The following is a 27,076-nucleotide window of genomic DNA, read 5'->3' on the forward strand; positions in this document are numbered from 1 at the left end:
CCTCGAAAGGTGTCCATGTTCTAATCCCAGAAACCTCTGAATATGTCACATGGCATATATGGCAAAGGGAAATTAAAGTTGCAGATGGAAAGAAAGTTGCTAATCAGCAGATAAGGAGATTATCCTGGGTTACCTGGGTGGATCCAACGTAATCACAAGCATACATAAAAGTGAACAGGGAGACAGAAGAGGAAGTCAGGGTAAGGTAATGCAAAAAGGACTCAAGCCACCATCGCTGGATTCAAAGTTGGAGAGAGGGGCCCACAAGCCAAAGAATTCAGGCATCCTCCAGAAGCTGGAAAGACAAGGAAATCAACTCTTTCCTAGAGCCACAAAAATGGAACACAGCCCAGCAGACACACCTTGATTTTAGCTCAATGAGACCCTTGTTGAACTCTGACTTACAGAATTTTATGATAATAAATTTGTGCTGTTCAAGCCAATAAATTTGTGTTAATTTGTTACAACAGCCATAGGAAACTAATACAGTCACCTACCCAACCAGCAGCAAACTCTATACAGATGAGTAAGCAAGCTGAGGCAAGATATAACACTTAGCATATATGTGACCAAGAGCAAAAATAAATTGTTATTGTTTTAGGTCACTGAGTTTGGCAGTTTGCTACATAGCACATAGCCAACCGTGCTTGTGGAATGAAATGTCATAACTTTTTTTTTTAAGTGAGAAGAGAAAAGGCTAGAACTTTGAGGAATAAAAATGTACAAATTAGTAGGAAGAATAAAACGATTTAGAAAATAAGTTGCAAAAAATAGCCAGAGAAGAAATTTCTAAAAAGAGTAGGGTAGGGTGTTCCAGGAACCAAAGGACTCATGAAGACACTTGAAATACTAGTAGACAACCTTTCACAAAACATTTATGGGTTAGAACAAAGAACACTGCACAGAGACACCAAAACAAGCTGAGTTCTAATCCCACATCCATTCCATCTATCCTCTATTGTACCACAGTTTCAGAGTTTTGATGGGATTGACTCTAAATCCTTGGGGAAGATCATGGGGAGGTCCATGGGATATGAGTCAGCTGGTTTATTCCCTATCCTTCATCACAGTGATGGGTTCAGTGGTATCACAATGATGGGTTCAGTGGTATGCACTCTCTCAAGCTGGCCTTTATGAGTAAAATCTAGGACTTATAGTTGATAAATGGAGGAAGAGAATTTTTTTTCCTTCTTGTATAATATGCTATACATGTATGAGGTCTGGAATTACTACAGCCATTTTGTTACCACAGAAGAATTCCATCTTGAGTTGAAAAAGACCCAGAAGGGGATCAAGCTGTGCAAATCTGAGACAAATGGAGCCAATTCTATGATCAAACGGTTCCCGAAACTGGTACCTTTCAACAATAAAATCTATTCCCTGTGTTATTTAAGTACATTCTAGTTGAATTTATGTTACCTTCAGCTTCTTGGCTGCTGTAGAGTCAGACACCTATGAAGTTAAATCTCTTGTCTACTAATTGTGTGTAAAATAAGGATACAACTTACACAATTCAATGAGTTGATGTGAAGAGCAAATAAGATAATGAGTGATCCCTTTTGTTGTTTGTATTTTAGAAAATATCATGTAAGAAAAAAATGACTCATTTTAGGAGAATTAGAAAACCAAAGCCACGGTTGAATTAGATGAAATCTGAGATGCCTTTAGTTTCTCAGAACAAAGGCCAGGCTTGGATGCAGGTAAGGAATGTCAGGGCTACTTAATAGCTCGTTGGGAAAGAGGACCAGATTCAGGGATAAAAGGCAAATTCTGTCTCGGTTTCCAATGTCACCAAAAATATTTTAGATACCTCGATAAGAAATTTAGTTAATATATCTCTACAAAACTAGAACAACTTGGCACAGTGATGCATGTTTTTGCTGTAATCATCATCATTTTTGTCAGCATCTTTAAAATAAGTTTAAAGAGTATTTAATCAAGAATTGTGAGATGAATTCTGATTAAATATGAAAAAACTATCCACATTACTAAGACAAAAAAAAAAACAAACAAAGGAGGGAAGATTGTTGTTAAACCAGCGTCTAGTTGCACCACCTATGTGATTTCCTAACAAATTAAACAATAGTTGTTTTCCAAGACAGCATTATTAGTCCTTATAAAAGTTTATACAATTTTGAGCCCAAGAACCTCATGTCATGTGGAAGTAACTGAAGAAGCCTATGAGGGATTTTCGAAACACGTAATAATAGAACATTTATTTTCTCTGCTGTCTTGTAATAACCAAGTTCATGAATACTATCTCTCTCCACTAAAGGTAGCACAGTGACACATAGTGTTGGATTTTTTCTTTAAAGGAGATAAAGTAACAGGAGGGCTAGAAATAATGATAGTGCTTTAAAAAGTAGAGAAAAAAGTCAGACTACATGACATTAAGGTCCCCTACCAATCATGTAAGTGTGTGATTTCCCAGTTTTAGGGGCAAGCTGCTAATGTTTCCAGTCCTAATCCGTAGAAAAATAGACATAAATTTCATGAACAACTGAATGTCTAGTGTCCCTCTGAGAGTACTTATATCAGCATCATATTGGAAAATGTTAAACATTATTCATTCCATCTTTAAATCCTTTTATTCCATACATAAATTTTAATTGTCTAAAGGGGACCAAAACAAAAATAAATAAACCACTAGACTACCATCATTCCCAACACTACCAATAGTAACTTAAAAATGCTACTAATGTACTCTTTAGAGACAAAGTTGGGTTTTTTTCCTGAAATGAAACTATTTCCTTGTATATCTATAGCACATCAAGGATTAATTAAGTCTAAGTAATAACAAGGGAAGCCTTAGTAATATGAGTAGACTGTTGATAACAGGAATTATTACCTAAAAGGCTAATAATTTACAGAATAATGAGAGTTTTCATCTTCCAATGTCACTTACTATTTTATTAGGGAAAAAATATAGATTATTTAAAAAATAGATATTCCCTAAATTCCTATACTTTAAATGGGTAGATATAACTAAAGCAGAGAAACTGCACTGTTGGAATAATATTGTACTTATATTTGGTTCATACCACAAGTCTAAAGGAAATCATTGCTTGAGTCATAATTTAAGCATCAATTTTCAAGATAGGTCTTATCCTCAGGCCTTCTAGGCTTGAAGATTAAATAAACTAGCCTCTCTTGTCTTACTAATGGAAGAAAATTTGTAAAAAGTAAGATCAAAATGCCAGCATTCAAAGTATATTTTGTTTAATGGAAAAAATTTCATATCTTCATTGGTGTCTTTGTGCCAAGCTACAAAATAGGTATTTTGTTCCGGTTGTATTTCAATAGTGTCTCAAATGGACTGTCAATTATTAATAAAATTAGATATAACAGAGTAAATGAAAATGCTCCCAATAGTCAAATAATCTTAAGATATTTCTTTTCTCACATTATCTTGTATGAATATATCATTCAACAATAGATCATTATCAGTAAAGATTGATTATGCCGGTATTCATGTTTACCAAACAAGCCTTGACCATTTAAATAGATGTAAGGGCAGTTACAAATTGGTTTCTCATCTATTTTTAACAAATGCAACTGTATGTCATGACTAAGTGGATTTGAAAGAATGCCTCTATTAATATGTACATGTGATAAAGGAGGCAAAATAGAGAGAGAAAAAATGATAATATGAAGTCAGCAAGTCAATCCATATCATCATTCAAAGATAATGAATTTGATGCTGTTGATGCTGAGCTTAATGCCCAAAATGTCACTAATTCCTTTCTAATTATTTACTTTATTAGACTTGATTCCTCAATTCTTTAACACTTCAGTGAGAAAATAAAATCCTCTAAGGATGGAGCATGCCTTCAACTACTTTTGTATCTTTCAGAATGCTCAATAGAGTATAATGAATGCAGGAGGTGCTGAACAAAAACTTGGTGTTTGAATGCATGGCAATCAATTTCAGGAAAATCACATGAACAAGTCATTTCAGTGGGATATGCAAAAAAATTAGTTTCAGTATTCTAAGTAAACTTCGTTTAGACGCTAATAGAGGACTCATGAATATGCTTGATTTAAATATGATGTTGCATCTGTGGTTTCACTATTATACTACATCTAAAGAGCACACTAAGAAGATTTACATGACACCAGGCCACTGGGAATACTTGGAGAACTTTGTTCCCAAGGATTAGGAATAAAGGGCAATAGCACTTCAGAGTGAGGTTTTAAACAAATTGATATTCTATGCATATCAATTTACAATATGCATCTTTACACAAATAAGTTCATAGCATACACGCCAATGAGACAAATGATTGAATAGTTCAAATGCTGAGCTGCTCTGATTCTGAGCTGAGCCACAAGAACATTTGATGGTTTACACGTGAAATGGGTCGCTGACCATGTTTCTGTTGAATAGGGAATCAGTCTGCAACCAGAATTGACACAAAAGGGCAGAGTATAAAACTAGCTTCCAGGTGAGCAGTGGGCAGAACAAAGCACCCAGAGGAGAGAGAAAGAATAGTATTAAGAAAATCATTGCTGATGTAAAAACAGACAGTCAGCAGGTATTTTGTAGAGAGCTTTTGGGAAATACAACATCAAGGAAACCTGATTAAGGGTTGTCAACATTTCCCCAGAGTGGAGGGAAAGGAAAGACACATCAGAACATCCTGCAAGCACAATTTTTGTATAATGTGCGCCAAACACACCCCGCAGCAGAATCACTGGCTGTGAATGTGTTTGTGTGTGTGTGTGTGTGTGTTAAAACACGCACATTCTTGGGCCCTCCTTTGGATATGTTGAATCACAAATTCAGAGTGTGGAGTCCATGGGTAAATAATTCTTAAACACACTGAAGATTGAAAACACCATACATTGCCCTTAAATAGCACAGTAATCTTACATAAAAATCCTCTCTAGAATGGGTTCAGTGATTCTCAGTGAATCCTTCTGTCAAGATTAAAGCATCTAAAGAAGAGAGATTAAGAAAGTAGGCGCGCCAGCTAAGCAATAGACCTTAAATAATAATGTCTTATTTCAGAGTTCTGGAAAACCTAAACCTATGAATTACAATTAAGGCTCTGTGTCTGGATCCTTAATTTAAAAAAAAAAAAAGAAAAAGACAGAGAGAGACACCCAACATAAACAAACAAAAATTCACGAACAGAATTATTTGAAGAACTCCAAAAATCTTTAAAACACATTGCACATCAACATCACTACCAGTAACTGGAATTATAAACTATTTTGAATAATAGAGAACCCATCAAACTCATTCATTTATGAAGTATTTTAACAAACACAGGTGCTAGGCACTGTTGTGACCCCCGGGAAAAGATTCCAGAAAAATAGACAAGAGAGCAAATAGTGACACTGCCGTGTGTTCCAGGTTATGTTATAGAGCCACGTCCAAATCGGAGAGCAGAGAAAGCTTTCTCAAAGAAGCAGCAATTAGGCAAATCTGAAGACTGAGCTATCTAGGACAATGATATAAGAAATAGGCTTCAGGTAGAGGAAAGAGCATGTGCGATATTTACTCGTGATTCGGAGCATAATGGCTCTAGAGTAAGAATTCCTTGGTTTAGATCCCTATTCCCTCACTTAACTAGATTTGTGGCCTTGGGCAAATCACTTCACGTCTTTAAACTTCAGTATCTTCATGCTAAAAATGGGAATAATGATAATATTATGTCGTGAGGATATTGCTAGGATCAAATAAGAAAATGCAAATAAATTTCTTTGTATTGCGATGTGCACACAATAAGTGCTGAAATATGCGAGCCATCACTGTCTGTGGCATTGTTACCACAATAGGTAGAAGGGAGAAAGAGAAGGAACAGAGGACCCTGAAGTGCCATTTTAGAAACCAGATGAATCTCTAGTAAGATTCAAAAGTCAGTGAACCAAACAAGAATTTGATGGCTTCTAAAAATATCCCACCCCATCCTCTAATCCTTATTAAGTTATCTAGAGATGAATTATGGACAAATTAATCAGATTAGAGTCTCATCTTTGAACTATGTTTTCAAAACAGCAAGTAGGCATAGGAACAAGCACAGAACTTGCACTTGACTTAAGCCAAGTTTCAATGTAGACAAACAGCTTCAGTTGGCAAAATTAAAAGCTTGCTGTTGGCAGTCATAATCAGAACACTAATCTAGTCACAGAAGCATCAGTGTGAGACCAATGTAGAAATATTTACGATATGTAATTAAACAAAACATTTGTCTCTAGACATTTTTCCTTAGAAACTTCAATAATTGGCCAAATTAATATCCACCCACACACAACGATGTAGTTAAGGAAATTTGTATTTTTTCCAAATATATTTTGATGAAAGTGAAAATTATGTGTCCATTTTCTATATACAAAGTACATTCTCCCTTTTTGCTCTTTTGTGCTATTCTCTTCTTTCTTTATATTATTACTGTAGATATCTCATCAAAATTAGAAGAACTTCAATGTTAATATAAAATTCAGTATTTAAGAACTCGTTGAAGATAGAGTCACCATCGGAAAATGAACTTTCTTGGTTTACTCCTCCAAGCTTAAAGCAGTGCTTTTGTTATCTGTAGAATCAGTGGTTCTACACATTATTTTTCGCTTTTGAAAATTTTTCCTCTTTCTGTTTTAATTCACCAATGAGTTTGTCTATACATATAATACTTATAAAGTCTAAAACCTATTTATTCCATAGTTTCTTCCATGGACTCACTCTATTTGGAATATTACTGAAAAGTTTCTTAAATACTGCTATAGTAACATTTATTAACACTTTATTAATACATTATTAATACTTTATGTATTAATACTAATACATGTTAGGCATTACACTAATTGTTTTGTACATATTAACACATTTAATCTTCACAACCATCCTGTGTCATAGATACTATTATTTTTTCCATTTTACAAGTGGAAAAATTGAGGTTCTGGGAGGTTTAAGTAAGTTACCCATGTCACACAGCTAGTAAGTCGCAGAGACAGTATGGAAACCAGAAAGTCTGGCTCCACAGTCCAGAAATTTAAGCAATACACTAATCTGCTGCTCTATGTAATAGACTAAAGAAAACACAGTTTCTACTTGTGCATTTCATTTTGAAGACAACAAAACTACATTGGGCACATTGTAAAGGGAAATGTGAAAATAACTGAAAATGTGGTCTACTAGTTTTATTGTTTTCTTTTTTTATAAAATAAAATTTTATATGTGTATACTGAATGAAAATCACTATATTAGGGCTTTAAAATGAATAAAGAATGCCCACAAATTGGGTAGTCAGAGACTTGGGTCTCTGTTACTGGCTGAGATGATATGTAAAGTATAGCGGATATATGACAGGTATAGTAGCACATTAGAGGGCCAAAAGCAACATGGGTGGACCTCTGAAATATTTCGATTATGATGAAAAAATTAGTAGACAGAATGAGATATTTAATATAATCATTAAGTTAAATTAAAAATATGTACATGCAGGGGCCGGCCCAGTGACGTAGTGGTTAGGTGCACGTGTTCCCCTTTGGCGGCCTGGGGTTCACAGGTTTGGATCCCGGGCATGGACCTCCCACCGCTGGTCAAGCCATGCTGTGGCAGCACCCCACATACAAAATAGAGGAAGATTGGCACAGATGTTAGTTCCGGGACAATCTTCCTCAGGCAAAAAGAAGAGGATTGGCAACAGATATTAGGTCAAGGCCAGTCATCCTCACCAAAAAAAAAAAATGTACATCCAATATTAAATAAACATTTAATAACAATACTTATGAATAAAAATAAACAACATATAAAAAGGCTGTTCTTTAATTAGGGAAATGGCAAATGGATTTGGGATAAAAGTGGTGCATAAGAAAATATATAAACCAGGTGAGGGCCTTGCATAGTTCGAAGATGGTAATGTGCCATGAGTTGAGGTATATTATTAACTCAAGCCTCAACACTTGAAACACAAAAAAATATATAGAATGAATGAAGGAAAGAACAACGAAGAAAGGAAGGGAAGAAGGAGGGAAGGGAGGAAGGGAGGAAGGAAGGAAGGAGGGAAGGAAGGAAGGAAGGAAAGAAGGAGGGAAAGAAGGAAGGAAGGAAAGAAAGGAGGGAAAGAGAGAGAGAGATAGGATGGACAATTCTAAATTACTTGAAAAACCAGATTTTCCCAAAATATTAGAGATAACTTGTTTAACAATTATATGTAGGAATTTTCATTCAAATTTGAACAATTCATTGGATATCATAGTTTGAATGTCACTTTATAAATTTCTAAAACTCAGATAATGAAACTTGTCTCTCCAACATAGATATCAGAACTCAAAAAAATCCATGTCCCTCCTCTGGTGGACAAAGGCATATGGCTCTAGATTTGTCAAACAGACTTGCCCAGGCAAGATATTGATTCAAATAGGCAACTTAAGACACCAGGCTCTTGATGAAGTTCTCATTTTTTGCTCTTTGCTGGTAAAGATGGCCCCAAAACGTGAATATTTTGCTGGTGGCGATACTGAAGATTTTTCAGTAGCTTCAAGTTTGAGATTCAGAATTAGCAATGCTCCTAGCGGCAGGAACAATTGGAATAAAGTTGAGCGCCCGACATTTATTGCTTGGCAGCTACAGTGGCGGTTTCGCTTCATCAGGCCAGATCTGAGGCAGAGTATTGGGCATCTCTCCTGGAAACTTAGCCTCTAATCTTTGAATCTATTCTTCTCAATGATTCTACGAGCCACTTAATAATCTTTATTAAAGGCCTTTTCTGTTTAGACTAGCCAGAGTAGATTTTGTTTGCAACTAAGGAAACAGACATCAAAAACAAAACATGTTCTCAAAAGAGAAGTGTTGCAGGCAACAGTCTTTTCAGGGAATCGGAATATAGAATTAGTGATGTGACTGTTTGTCTTTCAATGTAGCAAGGTCCTATTTAGTATTAAAGGATGGTAATCTAACAATGCCTGGCATATAGTGGCATGTGTCTCATCACCTGTGGTCACCCCAATAAAGTGCTTCTTGAAGATAATATTTTTGGTGACCAAATTCCAGCTGTTTTAGTACTCTAAAAGCATGAAAAATACAAATAAATCTAAGAAGGAATGGCTGTGTTTAACTGCATTTCAGAATTTAAAGAAATATAATAAGCAGCTCAAAGTTTAAATTCTCAGTTCCAGCTATATTGAGATTAGTCTCCAGGCCATAAGTATCTCACGTCCTCTTACAGTGAAAAGGATGACAGAGCTGCCCATCAAAATCCAAGTCTTATTCCACAGAATTCCTGAATTACAAAGATGATTCAATTTACTGCCTTGCCTTATGAGAAAGTGAGTCCATCGACTGGGAAACATGTGCAGTCCTGAGCATTAGAATGCAGATATCTGGGAAAATTCAGATAACTCACATATTCTCAATTTCTAAAACTTACCAAGTCTCTTTTGCTACCAGATTCAGCTGTTCCACACCTGCCTGAGGAAACTGTTCCTTCACATCTTCAATAACAAGTCCATACCTTATCTAAGATCGTTAACTGACAGAAGGAAGCAATTCTCCTCCTGCCCAAACCTATTACTCCATCTGAGCTCAAGATCCCAACATCCTCTTGGGAGCCAATTATCTAGCCAATACTGAGACAAGAAGCTACTTGAATATGAAACTTACAAGATTCTATAACTTAAATTTGTAAAAGCATAAGAAATATGTGTGAAAATGGATTTTGTGTGTTTTTTACATAGGATCAAGAAACAACTTAATTCAAGCTGGTATAAATGCACGGTTAGCGATTCTGGATTCGTTGTGCTTCTTCAGGTAGCTGGCACAAGTGCTAAATGCTTCTTCAACTAGTTGGCCAAAATCTGGACCAAAAGAAGGCGTAAGTTAAATAAAGTTCAGATATTGGGAATTCCTTGTTTTAATGCAGAAGAAAGAATTAAATGACCTACTGAAACAGGAATGCTAAAGTTGAGTTACTCTTCAAGACCTGTGAAACTACTCACTTATTACATCTTCAGAAAGGCCCCAGAAGACACTTTCTTTAGCATAATGATGAGAAATAAATTGATGAAGACAGTGCCATCTTTATAAGCAAAATCTCCATAAATTCTGTTCTCTATACATGAGAACACAGAGGTTGAAGGTGCATTGAAATGATTTCTTGATTTCTTTAGGGTCCAGGTGTGGTAGAGGTCAAGTAGTAGCACTTTAGCACTGGAAGGAAGTTGGGCATGGATTTCATAATAGGCAGCAGGATTTGAATGGTAAAAAGTCTAATACTTTGGCATTCAGAGACCAAAATAATAGGCCATTTGATCTGCACCACAAATGACATTAAGGTCTGAGAAATACAAATCAAAATTTAGTGACCTGGTTAGTCACGATGTCTCCTCAAATTCCAGACCTGAGTTAGTTTCCTTACCCCATAGCCCCTTCAATGAAGAGAAAGGTGATTGTCATTAAAGAAGGATTATGCAATACTAACATAAGTTAATATTGTACATTTTCCTTTTAGCTTTTCTGAAAGGTATCTCTGGCCCTTTGTAATTAAATAGAGCGTGGGGCGAAATGCCCAGATCTTTCACAGACTATTGAATACTGCCTCTGAGCTAACATTAATTCTTGTGGATCCAGAATACCGCTAAGAAACACTGATCTGAGTGGAGGCTCTGGGGGTAATGTGATGACTGAGATTTTTGTCCTGAGCCCATATTACAAATGTCACAGTGATGTCTCCATTCCATCCTTTGATTATTTCACCAGATCACTGGTATATATTTGGAAAATTTACCCTGCAACTGGAAGTAATCTCTCTTTGACTCCGAGGCCCATGAAGTAAAGCTGTAAAACTGTAGTAATGACCAAACTGAAAGCATCTCCCTCCTACCAAAAGAGTAAACACAAATCTTTATTGTATCTGTGAGGGAATGCAGCAATTAGTGCCACCATAAAAAACATGGAAGAATAAAGGGTTGGGGTTAAGAACACAGGCAGATTTAAATAATCTGTTTGGTCTGTGTGGAAGACAAACTAATCTTGGCAGACAACAATACATTTAATCACCAATACATGTGGTGATTAAAAATACAGACAATATGGTGTCTCCACTGAAGAAAATCAACATAGATCCTTGCAGTTGTTACTACAGTGTGGTCTAACAAGTGACAATGAACTTTTTTTTTTTTTTTTAACATCCCAATGAACACAGACTACCAGAAAATGTTTGTTGCCTCCTTGGCAGGAACAATGGTGTACTTTTGCCATCTTATTTAAGCATTCTCTTAAATTTCCAGCTCTACAGCATAATTTAGTCTTCAGGAACCCTGGTCATCTCAACATCCTATGAGACTTCATGCTGGTCAATGATATGAATGGCATCAAACTGAAAGCCCTGATTAAATGGGATTATCATGTATCCAGACACCTTTGCAAGAACGATGAAATAAAACCCTTCAAAATACAGGGACGACTTTCCTTAGATATTTCTGATAGTCTGGAACAGGTTGAGACATTCCCTCCCAAGTGTTTGCTGTACTTTGCAACTCATATGTCAACCTAGCCCTCTGAGAAATGAGTCCAAGAGTCTAAGGCTAATTTAAAACAGTTAAAATTTGGTCTATTTCAGCTCAGAATTATGATTCTGTACCTTTGCATATTAAAGTACTGGTAATTTTGATTTTTTATTAGAATCAGCTTATTCTTTCTTGGGATAAAATATACATTTGTATATACTAAAAGAGCTTTAAACTTTAACTCTTGATACAGTATGCCTACTGCCAAATTATTTTAAAATAAAAACTTAAAGAATGTGTTTATAGAGGAATATAATAAATGCATACTCTTTTGTGAGCAGATAATGAAACTTTTAAAGTATTTGCCATCAATCGAATTTTTAATTTTCACACTATGTGCTGATATATCACTCTGTCTCTCTATCTATCTACCTCTGTCTATCTATCCATCTATCTAGAAGACATCTATTGTAGATGCCCTAAAGAATAAAACAGAAGAATAAAGGAAGTGTTGTCATGTAAATAATCTAAATACTTTTTTTTGCAAAGAAAGATTGTCACATGTAAGGCAATTTTTTGAAAATATGTATTGTGTAAGAAAGACATAAACTCACCAGAAAACTAGAAGGACTCAAGACGTTTATTCCTTCTCTAAGTGTAAGAGTTTAGTAGTATAGGGTTTGCTTACCCCTCATTTTATCCACTTTGCAATTTGACTATTTGTTAAGAGTTCTTTACATAATTAACATATCACAGTTTATTTTCCTATCATTTTCCACATCCTGACAGACAGTATTCCTTTACCTTCATGTAGATTACTTTTTTCTTGCTTTTTCCCCTTCATATGTGTTTATTTTTCTTGACCATGAAAATCCCCCATCAATTTTATGATTCTTTCCTCAGTACTATTTGCTGCATTTTACAAGGACCATAAATTCCAACTAATTCTAGTATTTAGCTTTTTTTAAAACTTTATATTTTGACTTGACTATTAAATTACATGCAAAAAGTATCATTTGAATTCAGACAACTTCTCGCAAAAGCAAGATGCTAGACTTCATAATGCTATAATGGCTAGGAAAATGTTTTAAATACTGTATAAACATCCATAAATTAATCATTTAATCACTATCCTCAGCACGAAATCACTATTTCATTTTATAGACTGATCAGCCAGGGTTATCTAATCAATTTCAGTTGCTAGCTTAATGCAAGATTCTCATCTTGAAAAATTGCTATTTTTTCTTCTTGTACTTTCTGAATATAATTTTGAATCTAGACAGTTCATACTTTATGTTGATGTCACAAAAAATAAATCAATCAGAAAAAGCCAGAACAAATTACAAATTTGAAACAAATCAGTTAGGAAAGAAATGCATTTCTCAAAAAACACTTCTTAGAGGAGATGGAAACTCAGTTTAAAATCTGGTGAAAGAAATTTTATATAGAAACCACATATGGTGTAGCTAACTTTCTTCAATTTAATGCTTAAAAAGTATTTAAACTTTAAAAACGAACTACTGCAACTCACTTTCTGTAATGTTGATACTTGATAAATGTCCAGCCATGGTAGCATTAAATCTAAGACTTTTGAGGAGTTACTTGAAGTTAACAATTTTTGTGGAAATTGAGGCTTGGTCTGGAATGTCAGATACTGAGAAAAATCTAATTATTTTTTTTGAGTATGTTTGCGAGGATTTTACAGTATGTGTACCCTGAGAACTTAGAAAAAAGCAGCAACCCAAAGTCAACAAAATGTCTGTTCTGAATAAAATGTTTATTTTACATGATAGCCATGCCTTGAACAGCTGGATGAAAATTACTCCTTCTTGGTATTTAAGGTATTTATAATTCAAAAAACACACTTTGCAGTCTAAACAGGCCAGCAAGTCAAAGACAACTAAAGCAAATATTTATTAAGCACCACATTTTAAAAATAAACAGTCATTTCCTACATCTAGTTCATCAGAGAAATATCTTTCAAAGAAGTCAAGGTTATGCAAGCTAGAAAATGTTCTCCCAAAGGAATACAACTCTTAGTGACTGTTCAATACGCTTTCAATATGTTAATGGAAGATTCATATGTAGAACAAATGAGGTTGAAAGATGTTACATAAGAAGCCTGAAATCACACCTTTAAAGCTAGATTTTTCTGATGTGGGAAGACAGTTCACATTTACTGAATGTGACATCTAGATACTGTGAAGGAAAATCAACATATACTAGTATTGCCAGCAGCTGAGTCAAAACTGAAGGAAAACAATTTTCACTATTCTTGTCTAGCTCTTTAACAATTTTATTAGTTTCACCTTAGGTTAGGGAGTAAATGGAGGATAATATAAAGTATTCACTGAAAAAAGTGGCAAAGTTTGTGCAATGTTTTCTCTCATGGAATTAAAGAAATGCTGTGAGCATGAATTCAACATGGATAAGAACATCTAGAGTGATTAGAATGATTCTTAGTGAATTACTCAAACACTTTCATATCATCTGGGCTACTCTTGAATGTGTCCCTCAGTTTTATCAATCAGAAGCAACTATAAATTCAACTGCCTGCATTTTCTTATTCTCAAGAGATAACCACTTGATTTACCTGACCATCCAACAATTCAAATTATTTTGGCCAAGACATGATTACCTACGGCATTCTCTTGCAATCCAGTCATTCCATAATCTACAAACTTATACTAATATTATATGAACTAAATTCGACTTGATTCAGTCAAACCCATCCCATTTCATTGTGAGGCCTGCTGGCAAGGATGTCATCACTGACCAAAGTCCACCTGATGTACTAATGAGGTGACAAGCTTATACCCTTGAACTGAGATTTGAGGCCGGGGAATAGAGAGAAGTTACATTTAATGCCTCCTCCCACCCAGATACCCGCTGTTGACAAAAACAAGTTATAAATTACTCATTAAATTATTCTTACCACATGATAGGTTGAATTATTAATTCAGTCATAGTTTATCTTTGGTTTATCTTTTACCAGAAAAGAAGCCCTCTATATTGACTTACTTAAAATTGAATCTTTGAGGGGAAACTATGGGGGAATTAGTAGCTCAAGCAGAACTGTATTCCTTACTCCCTAATAATTATTCTCTAATAATAATTTCAAGATCTTCATATGAAACATAGATGTGTTTTCATGTGGTTGTATAACAGGTCATAGTTATTCTAATTTTGATAAATGGCTTTATCAAAAAAAAATTCATTTCATGCATTTTTATTATAATAATAATAGAAACAATAAGAAAAGCCTATTTCAATCTGCAAAGAAATTTCAGTTGTGGCGTCAGACAAACAAACAAATAAGCGAATAAAACTTGCCTGATGACATGCTAAATTAATGAATTAAACAAAAAAACTTGAAGTAAACAAAATTAAAAAATATAAATTTGAGCTATAAAAATTGCAGTGTGTGAAATTATAAGATAAAAAGGTTTTTCTACAAATGGATTTGAGCCAGAAATGCATTTTTAAGGAAAAAATTCAATTAAAACATATCATTTTCTTTCTGTCCATGGATGTGTCTGCTAAGAAGCCTTAGCTTTGATTTATTTAAAACTAAAAAAAGCATTTCAAGGTGTATTCTAGTGTAAGTTCTAACCCTCTGGTTTATGGGATGTTCCCTCACAGATTTTAGGCAATTTAGCCCTCAGCTGTGGAGATAATTGACAGAGCTGGGCCTAAGGTACATGATTTGGTTGGACATTACACTTACCTGCTTGATTTGTGGTTACATTTACAGACACATACTGGCGGGCTCCTGGGCTCAAGTCGGACACTCCATTCACTGCCTCAATCTCAAAGGTATAGTTTGTGTGAGCGAGCAGATCCACCATCATGACAGAGGTGTTTTTCAGGCCGATTTGCCGGGGGAGGTACCTGACATGACCGCCACACTCGTCACACACACCTGCATGGGAGTTGCACTTCTTGCATGCAATATAATATGACACATCTTTCCTTCCACCAGTGTCAGCAGGAGGAATCCATTCCAGAAAGACACTAGTTTCATTAACATTTGAGATGGCATTCCGAGGAGCTGAGGGGGGTCCTGGTTTGCAAAGTAAAGTAAGAAAAACATAATTTAAGATGATAAAATTAGGCATTGTTTGCTACACAAATCCCTGGTCTGAAGGGAAAAAAATAGATTTTCAATAGATTTGCAATCAATCTTTTAAGTAGGGAGAATGCAAGAGTTATGAATTTGTAATAATCTTTGAAAAATCGTGTGATAGTTTTGCAGGGACATAGTGGGCATTATATCCTATAGAAATGACTTATCTTGGCATTGTTATAACACTAGTTCAGTTGAAGCAGATGTTTTGCTTCATGTAGATGTAAAGAATTGTGAAGTAAAACTATGTATACAAAAATAATGTTAGATAAAATTATATATTCAAAAAGTGGCAAGTCTTTTGGCAAATCTGAGGAAAAATTCTCCTTGGGGATTGAACTGATTACCTCCTCATTGATACTTGTCCCTGAAACCTGGGAAGTTAACATGAAGGATTTACTAGCAATGAACACAGGTAAAAATAGGATTTTTCAGTGTGGCTCTGGACTACAAATCTGCAGTAAAAAAATAGCCTTAGCTTACCTCAAAATAAATTTCGTATCTACTGATAAATCACCAACAGAATTTGGAACCTCTCTCATATGTCAAGAAAGAACTAGAATTTAGGTAGTTGGTCAACATTACAGCCTATAACAAAATTTCACTTACTTTGATATTGTTTTAGTATTGTGGTTCTGCAAGTTGTGAATTTTACTTAATTGAAATCTGAAATTTATTTCAAAAATAACTCTCAAAAACACTACAAGAGGAAGAATGAAAGTGTTCAGATCTTGAAGGATCAGCAGTCATATATAAATAATAAATAATGTCCATTTGTATATTACTTTATTTCTGAAATTAATAAGTAGCAAACTAAAGAGAATTAAAATCGATTACATATCAATTGTAACAAATGTACTGCTTTAGGAGGGGATATTGATAACGGGAGAGGCTATGCATATATGCGGGCAGAGGATATATGGGAAAGCTCTGTATTTTTCTCTGATTTTTGTTGTGAACATAAAACTGTTCCAAAAAAGATTACAGTCTTTTAAAAAATTAATTACATAATGTCAACTCTATAGTCGATTTTCAGATATTTAGAGTTACAACTTCAGTCAGCTGTTAATGGTATACGTTCAGATTTTTCTCAAACAGAAAATACATTTACATTTGTTTCAGACTTAATTCGTACAGATTTCCTGACAGGGAATAAAATAGAATATGGTGGTAGTTGAATGGGTCATAAGAATAAATTAAGCTACTTAGGATGACATAGCTTAGCTAGCTTAATGCACATTGTCTGTTCTAAATATAGAGATTAATATTAATTTCTACCTAACATTTATTAAGCCATGATTGTCAAGGACTAAATTTAAAAAGTGATAAGACAACTACCTAGTATTTACAAAATGTCATTTAAATTAAAGGAATCCATAACCCAAGAGTTGCCATTACTAATAAAACAATCCCCATTTTGGTTTTGGTTCAACTCTGTGAACTTTGCCATACGTACAACTTCACACACTTGAATATAAAACAGTCACTTTTAAATTGAAACAATTTCTTAAGATGGAAATACAAGTATTATTTTTTCTATAATTTTTAGCATATTTAATAGTGGAAAGTTATGGAGAAAACGTAATTTTGGATCAAAATGTTACAAGTTTACTTCTCAGAAAAAGGTAAAATATACCTGAAATATATCTAGTTCAGAAAGATATCAAACAGAAGTTTCTGCCTACTGAAAAATACCCCCATTTAACACCTTTCCTCTAAATCTGTAACAATCCATCAGAATCTGGCTCTTCCTTTTCTTCTGGGTGGGAACACACATGCCTCTTAAAGTCAAAACAAAACTCAAATGCAAGTGAAGCCCTAAAGTAGAGGCAAAAAGTAGAGGCTCAGACTGACACACACCTAACCATAATGTGATGCAATTGCACTGCCCCACTAAGAGATGTGATGTATGAGCCACAGCAGAGCTGTGAGAAGTACCCTTGATTTAAGCAGATTCATTAGAAGCTTGGTTTTTATTTTTGTCTGATTCCTTTTCCTATAGGTTTGTAACATTCTGTTTTCCAGATTTTACATATATATTTTTTTCCAGAAAAAATGGTGAAAGGAATTGGAACAATAAATTTAATTCCAATGAGCCAAAGGGAAAGAAAATTCAAGATTTTCATCTGAACGTCAATCAAGCCATCTGTTCAAGGGGATCACATGCAGCATTTGTGGTACTATGAATGCAACTAAAACAGAACACACACGCTCACAGATTATATATTAGAAAGATCTTCTACATGAGTCCCAATAGTCTCTTGAGAAATGCATACAAATTAGGGTTCTTTTGAGATACAGCGTTAGAAATTCACACACCTGGAGACAGAGAAAATGTGAAGCTTTACTATGGACTCAGGTCCTAAAAGAGTGCTGAGCAGTCCTTGCCACCAGAGCACAGGCTCTCCCCCCAGTTCCCAAACCTAACAAATTTACAGAAAGGGAGGTTCACATTTATGCTAAGAAAGAGAAAGATCATGACTGGACTACGTAAAGAAAATAATAATTAGAAAATTAATGAAAAGTAAAAGATAATTCAAGACACGGTTTTCTCTCCCTAATTTACCATTCTATTGTCTAGTCAACATTTTCCTCCACTATTTGGGCATTCTTTTGCTCTGATTAACTGAAATAATCTCCACTGCAATCAAAATGCATCACATTCAATCATAGTTTATATCTCCTCTATTCAAATGTGTCCTGCCAAAAGTGTATATAATAATGTCATTTACTCATTTGAAGAGAAATTGTTTATAATTAGTAATCATCTAACCCATAAAATTATCAGTCTTGTGATAAAAGAATGATCTCTACCAATGTAAAGTTGATTAATATCAATGATTTGAGGAATTATGAAAATGTTTCACTGACACTATGAAATTTAGACACTGAAATTCAGAGAAAATTTCAGTTTGTGATTATTTAATTAAAGGAATTGTATGTCTCTTTACATTTAATACTAATGAATACTAAATTTCAAGAATCTTTGTCATCATCTTTGAGAGTAACTACAACTTACTATAAGCTAAAATAGTAAAACAAGACAGGTCATAGAAATTGAATGTTATGGGGAAAGGGGATTCACGTTTCTTCCCTTTCTTTTTCTGTATTCGTCTGATTTGCTATAGAGACTATAATTGTGGAAAAAATATGAAAATATTGCAATCAAGCAAACAAATACATAAATTTGTTCCCTTCTCAGAAATATGTGGAACACTAGAAAAACAAAAGCGCCAAAAGCACTGATGGATGTGGAGGCCTCCACTGCAATGTGGAAATCAGATGTTTAATATTCATCACTCTAATTATATGATTATCCAATCACATAGTTAATAACAGTTAAGGACACTCACTAATAAGAAACATGACAACTGCTTGAAAATCCTAGCTAAAAAATTGGTTTTATGTTTGACTCTTAAATCTGATTTTCCAACCCCCAGTACCCAAAGTTCTTGTAGTGTTTCCTGCCTTCTTTTACGAATGACCTTCTCATTGGCCTTAGCAGCTTACTGGGGCAGGTTAGAACCTGGTGGCAAAAGTGCCATTTACTGTATGGTTATGTGATCAGAAAACTGGATTGGGAGAAGGAAAAAAAAAAAAATACTTTTACTGTGAACAGGGAAATGAATTTATCAAGTCATGTTTGGCTATCATAAACAATAAAAGATCACAAAATAAAAGGAAAAATTCTATATCTGTATCTCAGATGTTGAATTTGAAATTAGGGAACATGGATGCTTCTAATAGTGAGTGATAAAAGAGACTCAAACTTTTCAATGCTTTTTCAAAAAGATCGAAATTTGGTGAAATACTATATTGGAAGATGAAACATTATGCCTGTTTTAGGGGAAATGGTAATAGAATGTAACAGGCTCCATCATGCTCTTTTTTCAAACTGGTGAAAGTTAGCATCACCAAATATCCACGGGTTTCCTTACTTGTGCATGCCATTGTGGGTGGATCAGACTCCCTCCTGAAATAATCCTTTTCACAGACACAAGAGGTTGAAGCTTCCTCATGGGTATAACTGTGAGGTGGACATTTGCTGCAGCTCTGGCTGTGAGGTGAGGCTTTGAAGAACCCAGGTCTGCACACTGTCAAAAGAAATAAGAGACTAAGCTTTTCCCTGGAACAGACGCAGTGTTTGTTTTGTGAATCATGTCATTACTTTGACTAACATACACAGATTACATATAACAAAATCTTTGCAGTAATTTCAAAAATTTTTCATAAGCTTCTGAATCATAAATACCAAGCTATTCATTCAGATAATCAAATATTTAAGTATTTAAATTAAACGTTTGGAATGTATATATTTTCAATGATTTATATGCTACAGGAGCTTATAAAAAATTATATTATGAGGTAAATACTTATATGTATTTCTGAAGCAGTGCTTTAAGTATAATTTTCATTTACTCTATTATTAATACAACTTATGTTGAAGAAATGTAAATTTTCCACTATGTTTATAGAATAGCATGGTACACAGTAGATGCTCAAAATTTTGTTATTGAATTAATAAATAAATTAAATAGTAGATGCTAAGAGCTTCACAAATTCTGTTAGACTGGGGAGAATGCATGAATGAGTGGATGTATCATTCACATCATTATACTGATTTCAGGAGGAGTCAGATTTTAGGCATTTATTTTACATTTTACTGCATTTTAGAACTTTGAATTAAGAAGCATCTATTCTCATATCAATCATACTTATACTATACAAATTGTAATGATCTATATAGATAGAAAGTGTGTCTTATTCAATTTTGAATTCACAGTACTTAACACAGTATTTGACCAGAATAGGTGTTCATAAATTGCTACGTAACGTATAAATAAATAAATGGCGTGGAAGGAAGATTGTAAGTGAACTATTTAGAATCACATAAAGAAAATGTTCTCTGGATATTTTTGTTAACATTTGTGTTGGTGGTCAAGTAAGTAAGCGCTAACAAAGTAAATCTTTTTATTCTGTGGATTCCCTAGATTTTTGTATCTTTCTTTCTTCTCAGTGTCTAATAAAGCCAAGCTTTTATTCCACTTGCCCAATATAGGCCAATAGAAGACCACCAAAATGATGGTTTGATAACCTTTTAAGGCTTAGTTTATATAAAGCTAATCAATCATTTCTATTTTTATCTATTTTCAAAATTCGCTACATATATTTATGAGCATTTATTCAAGCATCAATGAACATTTGTTAAAGCTCAAAGGTGAACTTGTATTTCAATAGAAATTTTTGATAGACATAATGAATTGGGGCTAATTTTCATGTGCTATAAATGATCCGGGGTTTTAGGAATCCACGCTAAGGCTTTCTGCCATCACCATGAATAATCAGGAATTGACAAAAAGGAGAAGGTACTTTTTTCAGTAGATCTAATTATAGCGATAGTAAAGCCTTAATGCTCTTATAAATTCAGAGAGAATGTGAAGGTATTCCAAAGATAAGAAGAGCTTTTTGATAGTATTAGGAACATTCTTGTAGTTAAATGATTAGGAGAAGATTTAGAATATTATTTTTCTTATAATAGGATTGCTGTAGCAGCCAATACCATTCTTAGCTTAAGTTATCCAATTTTTCTTCTTTTATCTTCTTCAGTAAAACCATTCTCTCTTTAAACACTATTTGCTTTCAAAGACATGAAGTGTCAATCCACATATTATGTGTATTTGGAATTCACTTATCATTCACGAAACAAAAGTCATTTCTTTTTAATGAGTGCCTTTTAACTTAAAAGTTTTATATGATATCATATATAACACTGTTATTCAACCTTCCACAGGAACTTTGGGAATAGGAAATAATATAAATGTAAGTAAAAAGTAAATAAATATATCTTTCTGTTCAGTAGATCAACAAAATGCTTTCAGCAGGTGTGGTGGGCCAGAAATTTTGCTGGGTACTGGGTTACAGAGGTAAACAAGATAGACATGGCCTTGCCTTTATGAGTCTTAAAAGTACTACATGAATAATTATCAATATGATTATGCTTGGAAAAGGAAAGAGCATGGGAATGAACATTGACACCTAATTTAGAGTGAAATGTCAAAAAGACTTCCCTCAGGAAGCTCAGTCTCTGCTGAGATGTAAAAGATTAGGAAAATTATCCAATGTGAGCAGGAGTATTGCAGTACATTAGAGGCGAAAATCCTTCCAAAGGACCAAAAGAGGTGGAGAACAAATAGGGAGACGGGGGAACTAAAGAATTGATCAGGGAGATAGTAGGAATAAAGCTGCAAAGATGAAAATTAGACGTGCAAGAGGACATCAGGGCACAAACATCTTACAGTTTTTATTATTTGGGACTTCATGGGTAAGGAGAGGTCATTACGAAGTTTTAAGCAGGGAAATAATAAAATCAAGGTGGTGTTTAAGAGAGAATTTCATAGCAGCATGGGATTGGAGAGGAGCGTGGATGGAGGCCATTGGCCCTTTTGTTTCTGTTGTACTGGTCCAGAAAGAGACTCTGTTGCTTAACAAGAGTGGTCCAAATGGTGATAGATAAAAGTAGGTGAATTCAGGAGATGAGTATGAGGTAAAATCAACAAGATTTCATGATGTATTTAATGGTCAGATGAGTGAGTGGGAAATCCTAAGAACGCCTCTAAGGTGTTTGGCTTAAACTGCACGGGAAACACTGGTGCCATTCTCTCAGACAGAGAACACTAGATACAAAATGTGTTTAGGGGAAGGTAATGATTATGTTTAAAGCTTATTTAATTTGAGGGGGCTATAGAAATCCAAATAGAGGTACAGAGTGGAAAACTGTGGGTTTCAATGTTGTTCAAGAAAAATATCACAAAATAATTATTCACTGCCTTCAAATCATGGCCCCAAATCCAAATGGGACATACAATGCTGCTAGACAATCTTAGTATTATTTCCTTAGTTAACTTCAGTTCTCAGCAGGAATATGATTATTTTGTAAATCCTCCTTTTTCTTCTAATTCCTTACAAGCTCTGTTCCTTTGTGACTCCTAGTTGGTATATCTGTCTGTGTGCTGAGAAAATAGACGTCGTCAGAGAGGAACTTTCTTATTTTCTTTCCACCAAATCTCCAAACCAATATGCACATGTCCCCACTCTCTCTACCTTTCTTTCTGCTAAAATGGAAATATGTCTTTGCTCCTTCAGAAAAATATATTTGAATTAGGAACCCCATCTCTACTCTCTGAGACTAATCTTTCAAGTGTCTGCTATCTCTTTTACATACTCAGTCTCTCTCTCTCTTCTCTCTCTCTCTCTCTCATCTAGTAATTCACATGAGCCCAATACAATTTTCCAGAACTTTTCAATGGAAACAAAGTAAGATGAAGCAAAAACAAATAACAACAAAACTATCAATCTCACTTGATCCTAATTCTCCCTGTAGCTACCAAACAGTTTTGTTCCCCTTCAGAACACAATTTCTTAAATTATTTTTTCATACATGCATCTCTAGTTCCTCATTTTAAATCACACGTTGACACACTCTACTCCACTGACACGGCTTTTGTTAAGATTGTAGTCATCTCGTTTCCATACTTCTCAATAGCATTTGATCATGTCCTCCTTTGGGAAACTCCAGTTAATTTTACTACAAAATGCTAGCATAACCTCCAAGTTTTCACACAATATTTAAGAAACCCTTGAAATGTGGTCTCCTACCACACTCCCTATCTCTGTCCATACTAATATACTTATAATTTCCTGCACTTGAGGATCTCCTCTCTCTGCCTCTGAATATTCCAGGAAAAGCATTCCAGGCCAAAAGACAAGAACTATAAGTTAGGGGAAAAAAGTTTGCACCCCATGGTAAGGGATTTGCCTATAATCTGAGTGCATTTGGAAGATACTATTGGTATTATTTATTTTTTGAGGGCACTAATTTCTGTCAAGCACTGTGGCAAGGAATATTTGTACTGTGGTGAGAAAATAAAAAATAGACACCACACCCTGAAGCTATAACATATTTGGGGAGACAGAAAATAGGAAAATAGTCAAAAGAAGCAAAATTGATTTTTTACATTTTAATCATGACAATATTATTTAGGTAAGTAGTAATTTTTTTTATATTTTATAATAAAAATAAATTTAATAAGTAGTAAAATTTTTTTAAATTCCAATTTTCATTCAAAAATAAAGGAAGCTTCTGAAACAAAGTTATTTCACACAACACTCATACATTATCTAAAAAGTATTTGGAAAATACTATGCAAGTCCGTTTAAGTTGGGCAAGGAGTAGGAGACAAAAATGTATCCTACCTTAAATGCTTCATGAGACTATTTTGGCAATCTTCTGGAGGGAAGGAAATTATTTTTAATAATTCCTATTCTGTCCATGCTTCAGGGCTCATTTAAGTGCTACCTTTTCTATAATGCTGTGTTGATCCTCAGGATTACATATTCTTTCCCTCCACATCCTTTAGAATTTTGAACCACTTATTTAGTGTCTCTCTTACGGCAGATAGCAAAATTTTTGTCATAATTGTGTGTTTAAATTCCCATGTGCTGCCAACTCTTATAAACATTCTGGAAAACAGAAACTGTTCATTTGATTTTCATCATATGTAACACAGTATTTTGTACTGAGTACATGTGCATCAGTATTTATTGTGTAAATAGTACATTTGTGGCCTTCTCAGGGTCTAAATGGCATAGCAGGAACTTAATAAAAGCTGGTTAACCTGAATTATTTAAATATTAAGTCCTTACAAGTGAAAAATAATGTGTTACATCTACACTCACTACTTTAGAAGTTTTGCACAAACTACCAACACTCTCACTCTCATATTTATCACTTCAAAAACAAGGATGTTAATGACATCTAGTAAATCTAAACGGAGAAAGCATGTTATCAATATTCAAATGAATAGAGACTTTCACTTGCTAAAATTGTGAAAGGTGCTGCATAACCTGATTAGGAATTTTGTTAAAGTCCTCAAAATTATCAAAAATGGTTAAACTGCCAATTTAGAATGTTTTTATTTAATCTTTTTTTTTTCTTTTTGTGAGGAAGATTAGCCCTGAGCTAACATCTGGTGCCAATCCTCCTCTTTTTGTCGAGGAAGATTTGCCCTGGGCTAACATCCATGTCCATCTTCCTCTACTTTATATGTGGGACGCCTGCCACAGCATGGCTTGATAAGTGGTGCGTAGGTCTTTGCCCGGGATTCGAACCTGCGCCAAAGCGGAGCTCACAAACTTAACCACTATGCCACCCAGCAGGCCTAGAATGTTTTTTCACATTATTTATTGTCAATTAAATTACTTTTAACCTTTCTGAAATTCTTTACCCTTTAAGATCGATCACCCTTGGGATATCTAAGTGAATTCATTTTATAATTCAAAGTCAACACTCCAGGAGCATGGTCATCAAGAAAAATAAAAAAACAAAGTAACTAGAAAATATTGTTTTAGTAATAGAATATTATAATTCTCCTCAGAATTAAAATGTACAGACCATTTTTAAATACACATATATAAAAGAGAAGAAATGGAAAGTAAAAGTGCACAGACTGTTGTTGTCTACAGTGTTCATGATATAACTAACCTTCAAAAATGTTATCGAATGTATCCAATTATGCTTTGTTAAGAATGACAGAAAATCACTATGAACAAGATTTTTACCACAGTTCTATCATATGTGAATTATCAGAGGACATAAAGTAAGTCAAATTTGCTTTTTTAAAAATCTATTTATAGATTTTTCAAAATGAGGTGCCCACAAGATAGCTTAGCCCAAATGTAAAAAATGTGTTTATTAAGAAAAACAGCATAACACAACATGCCATAAGAAAATTCAACTCAAAATATATTCAATAATATTTATGCCAAAATTTAGCAATGATAGTACATTTAGCCTCATATTTAAAATATCTAGTCAATATAAAAATATAGGTATTGTGTTAAAACACTGATACAATTAAAATAAATTTTAAACTCAGAACTCTGAAATTTGGCAACACCTCTTCAATGTTTGCAAACAGAAACAGGAGAAAGATCCTATTTAAGAATCTGAAATTGCTTGCTAATTAGAATATAAGCTTAAATTATTGAAAGCAATAAGGCTAATTCTAATATTAGAAAATAATATCAGAGAAGAAGAATACTATTAATAAATACATTAAATCTCTCTTTCTACAGATATATTTTTAATCTAAGCTCCCCAAATATTAATAGAAGCTCAATGAAATTATACGATATTTATAAATGAAGAGTAAAATTAACTAGGTTACATAGCCTTCACATATTCGTTCATTCAAAATATGTAATAAACGAGGCCTATGTGTCATGAACACTACTGGACACTGGACATACAAATATAACTAAAACATGTTCATTGCCATTATGCCATTAAATAACTCAGTCATGTGTAGTGATAGCTTACATGTTGTCTGGCACATATTTAGGCATTTACTAATTGTTTAATGGTGTTTAATATTAATATACCCATATTAAAAAGGCACTCAAAATACAACTGGAAAATAACATCCATTGTGTATGTGTGTGTGAATATATGTGTGTGTGTGTGTCTATATATATACTGACAACAATATTGTGGACCATCAATAACAGACTATACATACACATATATATGTATGTATATATATTTATAATAGAGTATCATCCAATTATAAAAAAATATAGATGTGTGACTTTAGAAATTGTTTAGAATTGTATTACTTTCACATTTTTATATTTCTAAATCTATATCTTTTATAGAAGTGCTTCATCATGCAGCATCAATGATCAGTTCTAATACTGACCTCCAAGAAATTATCACCTCCTCTAGAATTCAGAAAAGAACAGAATATCCTTACATTCAGTAAAAATATATTATGCACCAATATCGCTTCCTGTTTTATTCTTAAGATTAGAATTTATATACTTCATAACTAATAGCTAGTAAAGTTAAAAAAGATACTTAAAATGTAGAATATACTGAAGAAAATATGTATAGATATAACCAATTTACCAAAAAATGTTTGTCAAGCTCAAGTAAAGCACCTTGATTCAATTACTATTTATTTCAAAATTATTTATTGACAAATGATGTTGCTTCTTAAGATAAAATGGTTAAGTTAAACTAATTTCAGTTTTACATGTCTAAATAACGCGAGTAACACAGAGTATTCATGGAAAGACATCTGGCTGTGATGTGATAGTGTCTCCCTCCACCATGGCAACAGGGAGATGCTTGAGATATAGTAACTAAACCACTAGGCTCACTTTGGCTTGGAATGGACTGACACATGGTCCCTAGCTGTGCACAAATGTAAATCACAATATTACTATTTTAAGTTTACCTAATTGAATCTCCTCTAAAATAAAAACCACATCATTTCAGCAATTCTTTAAAGGCTTCCACAAACAATCTACATAAGGATGAATATTTATCTATAATAATAGAATCCATGGTATCTCTCAAAGCAGAAGTATTTTTCCTCCTTAATTATTGTCTGATTGGATTCCTCTATAGTAATAAATTGCTACAGATAATTTTAAAGT

The 27,076-nt window shown here is 33.9% G+C and overlaps 1 protein-coding gene across 1 annotated transcript in view; it reads right to left on the reverse strand.

The window, feature by feature from the left end:
• EPHA5 (EPH receptor A5) overlaps positions 1-27,076 on the reverse strand; it is a 324,586-nt gene that overhangs the window by 141,217 nt on the left and 156,293 nt on the right. Inside the window, exons 4-5 of the mRNA XM_014787641.2 lie at positions 19,516-19,671; positions 15,179-15,514 (exon numbers count right to left, since the gene is read on the reverse strand). Of these exons, the coding sequence (XP_014643127.2) occupies positions 15,179-15,514; positions 19,516-19,671 (492 nt within the window). The remainder of the gene's footprint in view (positions 1-15,178; positions 15,515-19,515; positions 19,672-27,076) is intronic.

Source organism: Ceratotherium simum, chromosome 8, assembly GCF_057802395.1.
Source record: "Ceratotherium simum simum isolate JZ-2026a chromosome 8, ASM5780239v1, whole genome shotgun sequence".
Lineage (NCBI taxonomy): Eukaryota > Metazoa > Chordata > Mammalia > Perissodactyla > Rhinocerotidae > Ceratotherium > Ceratotherium simum.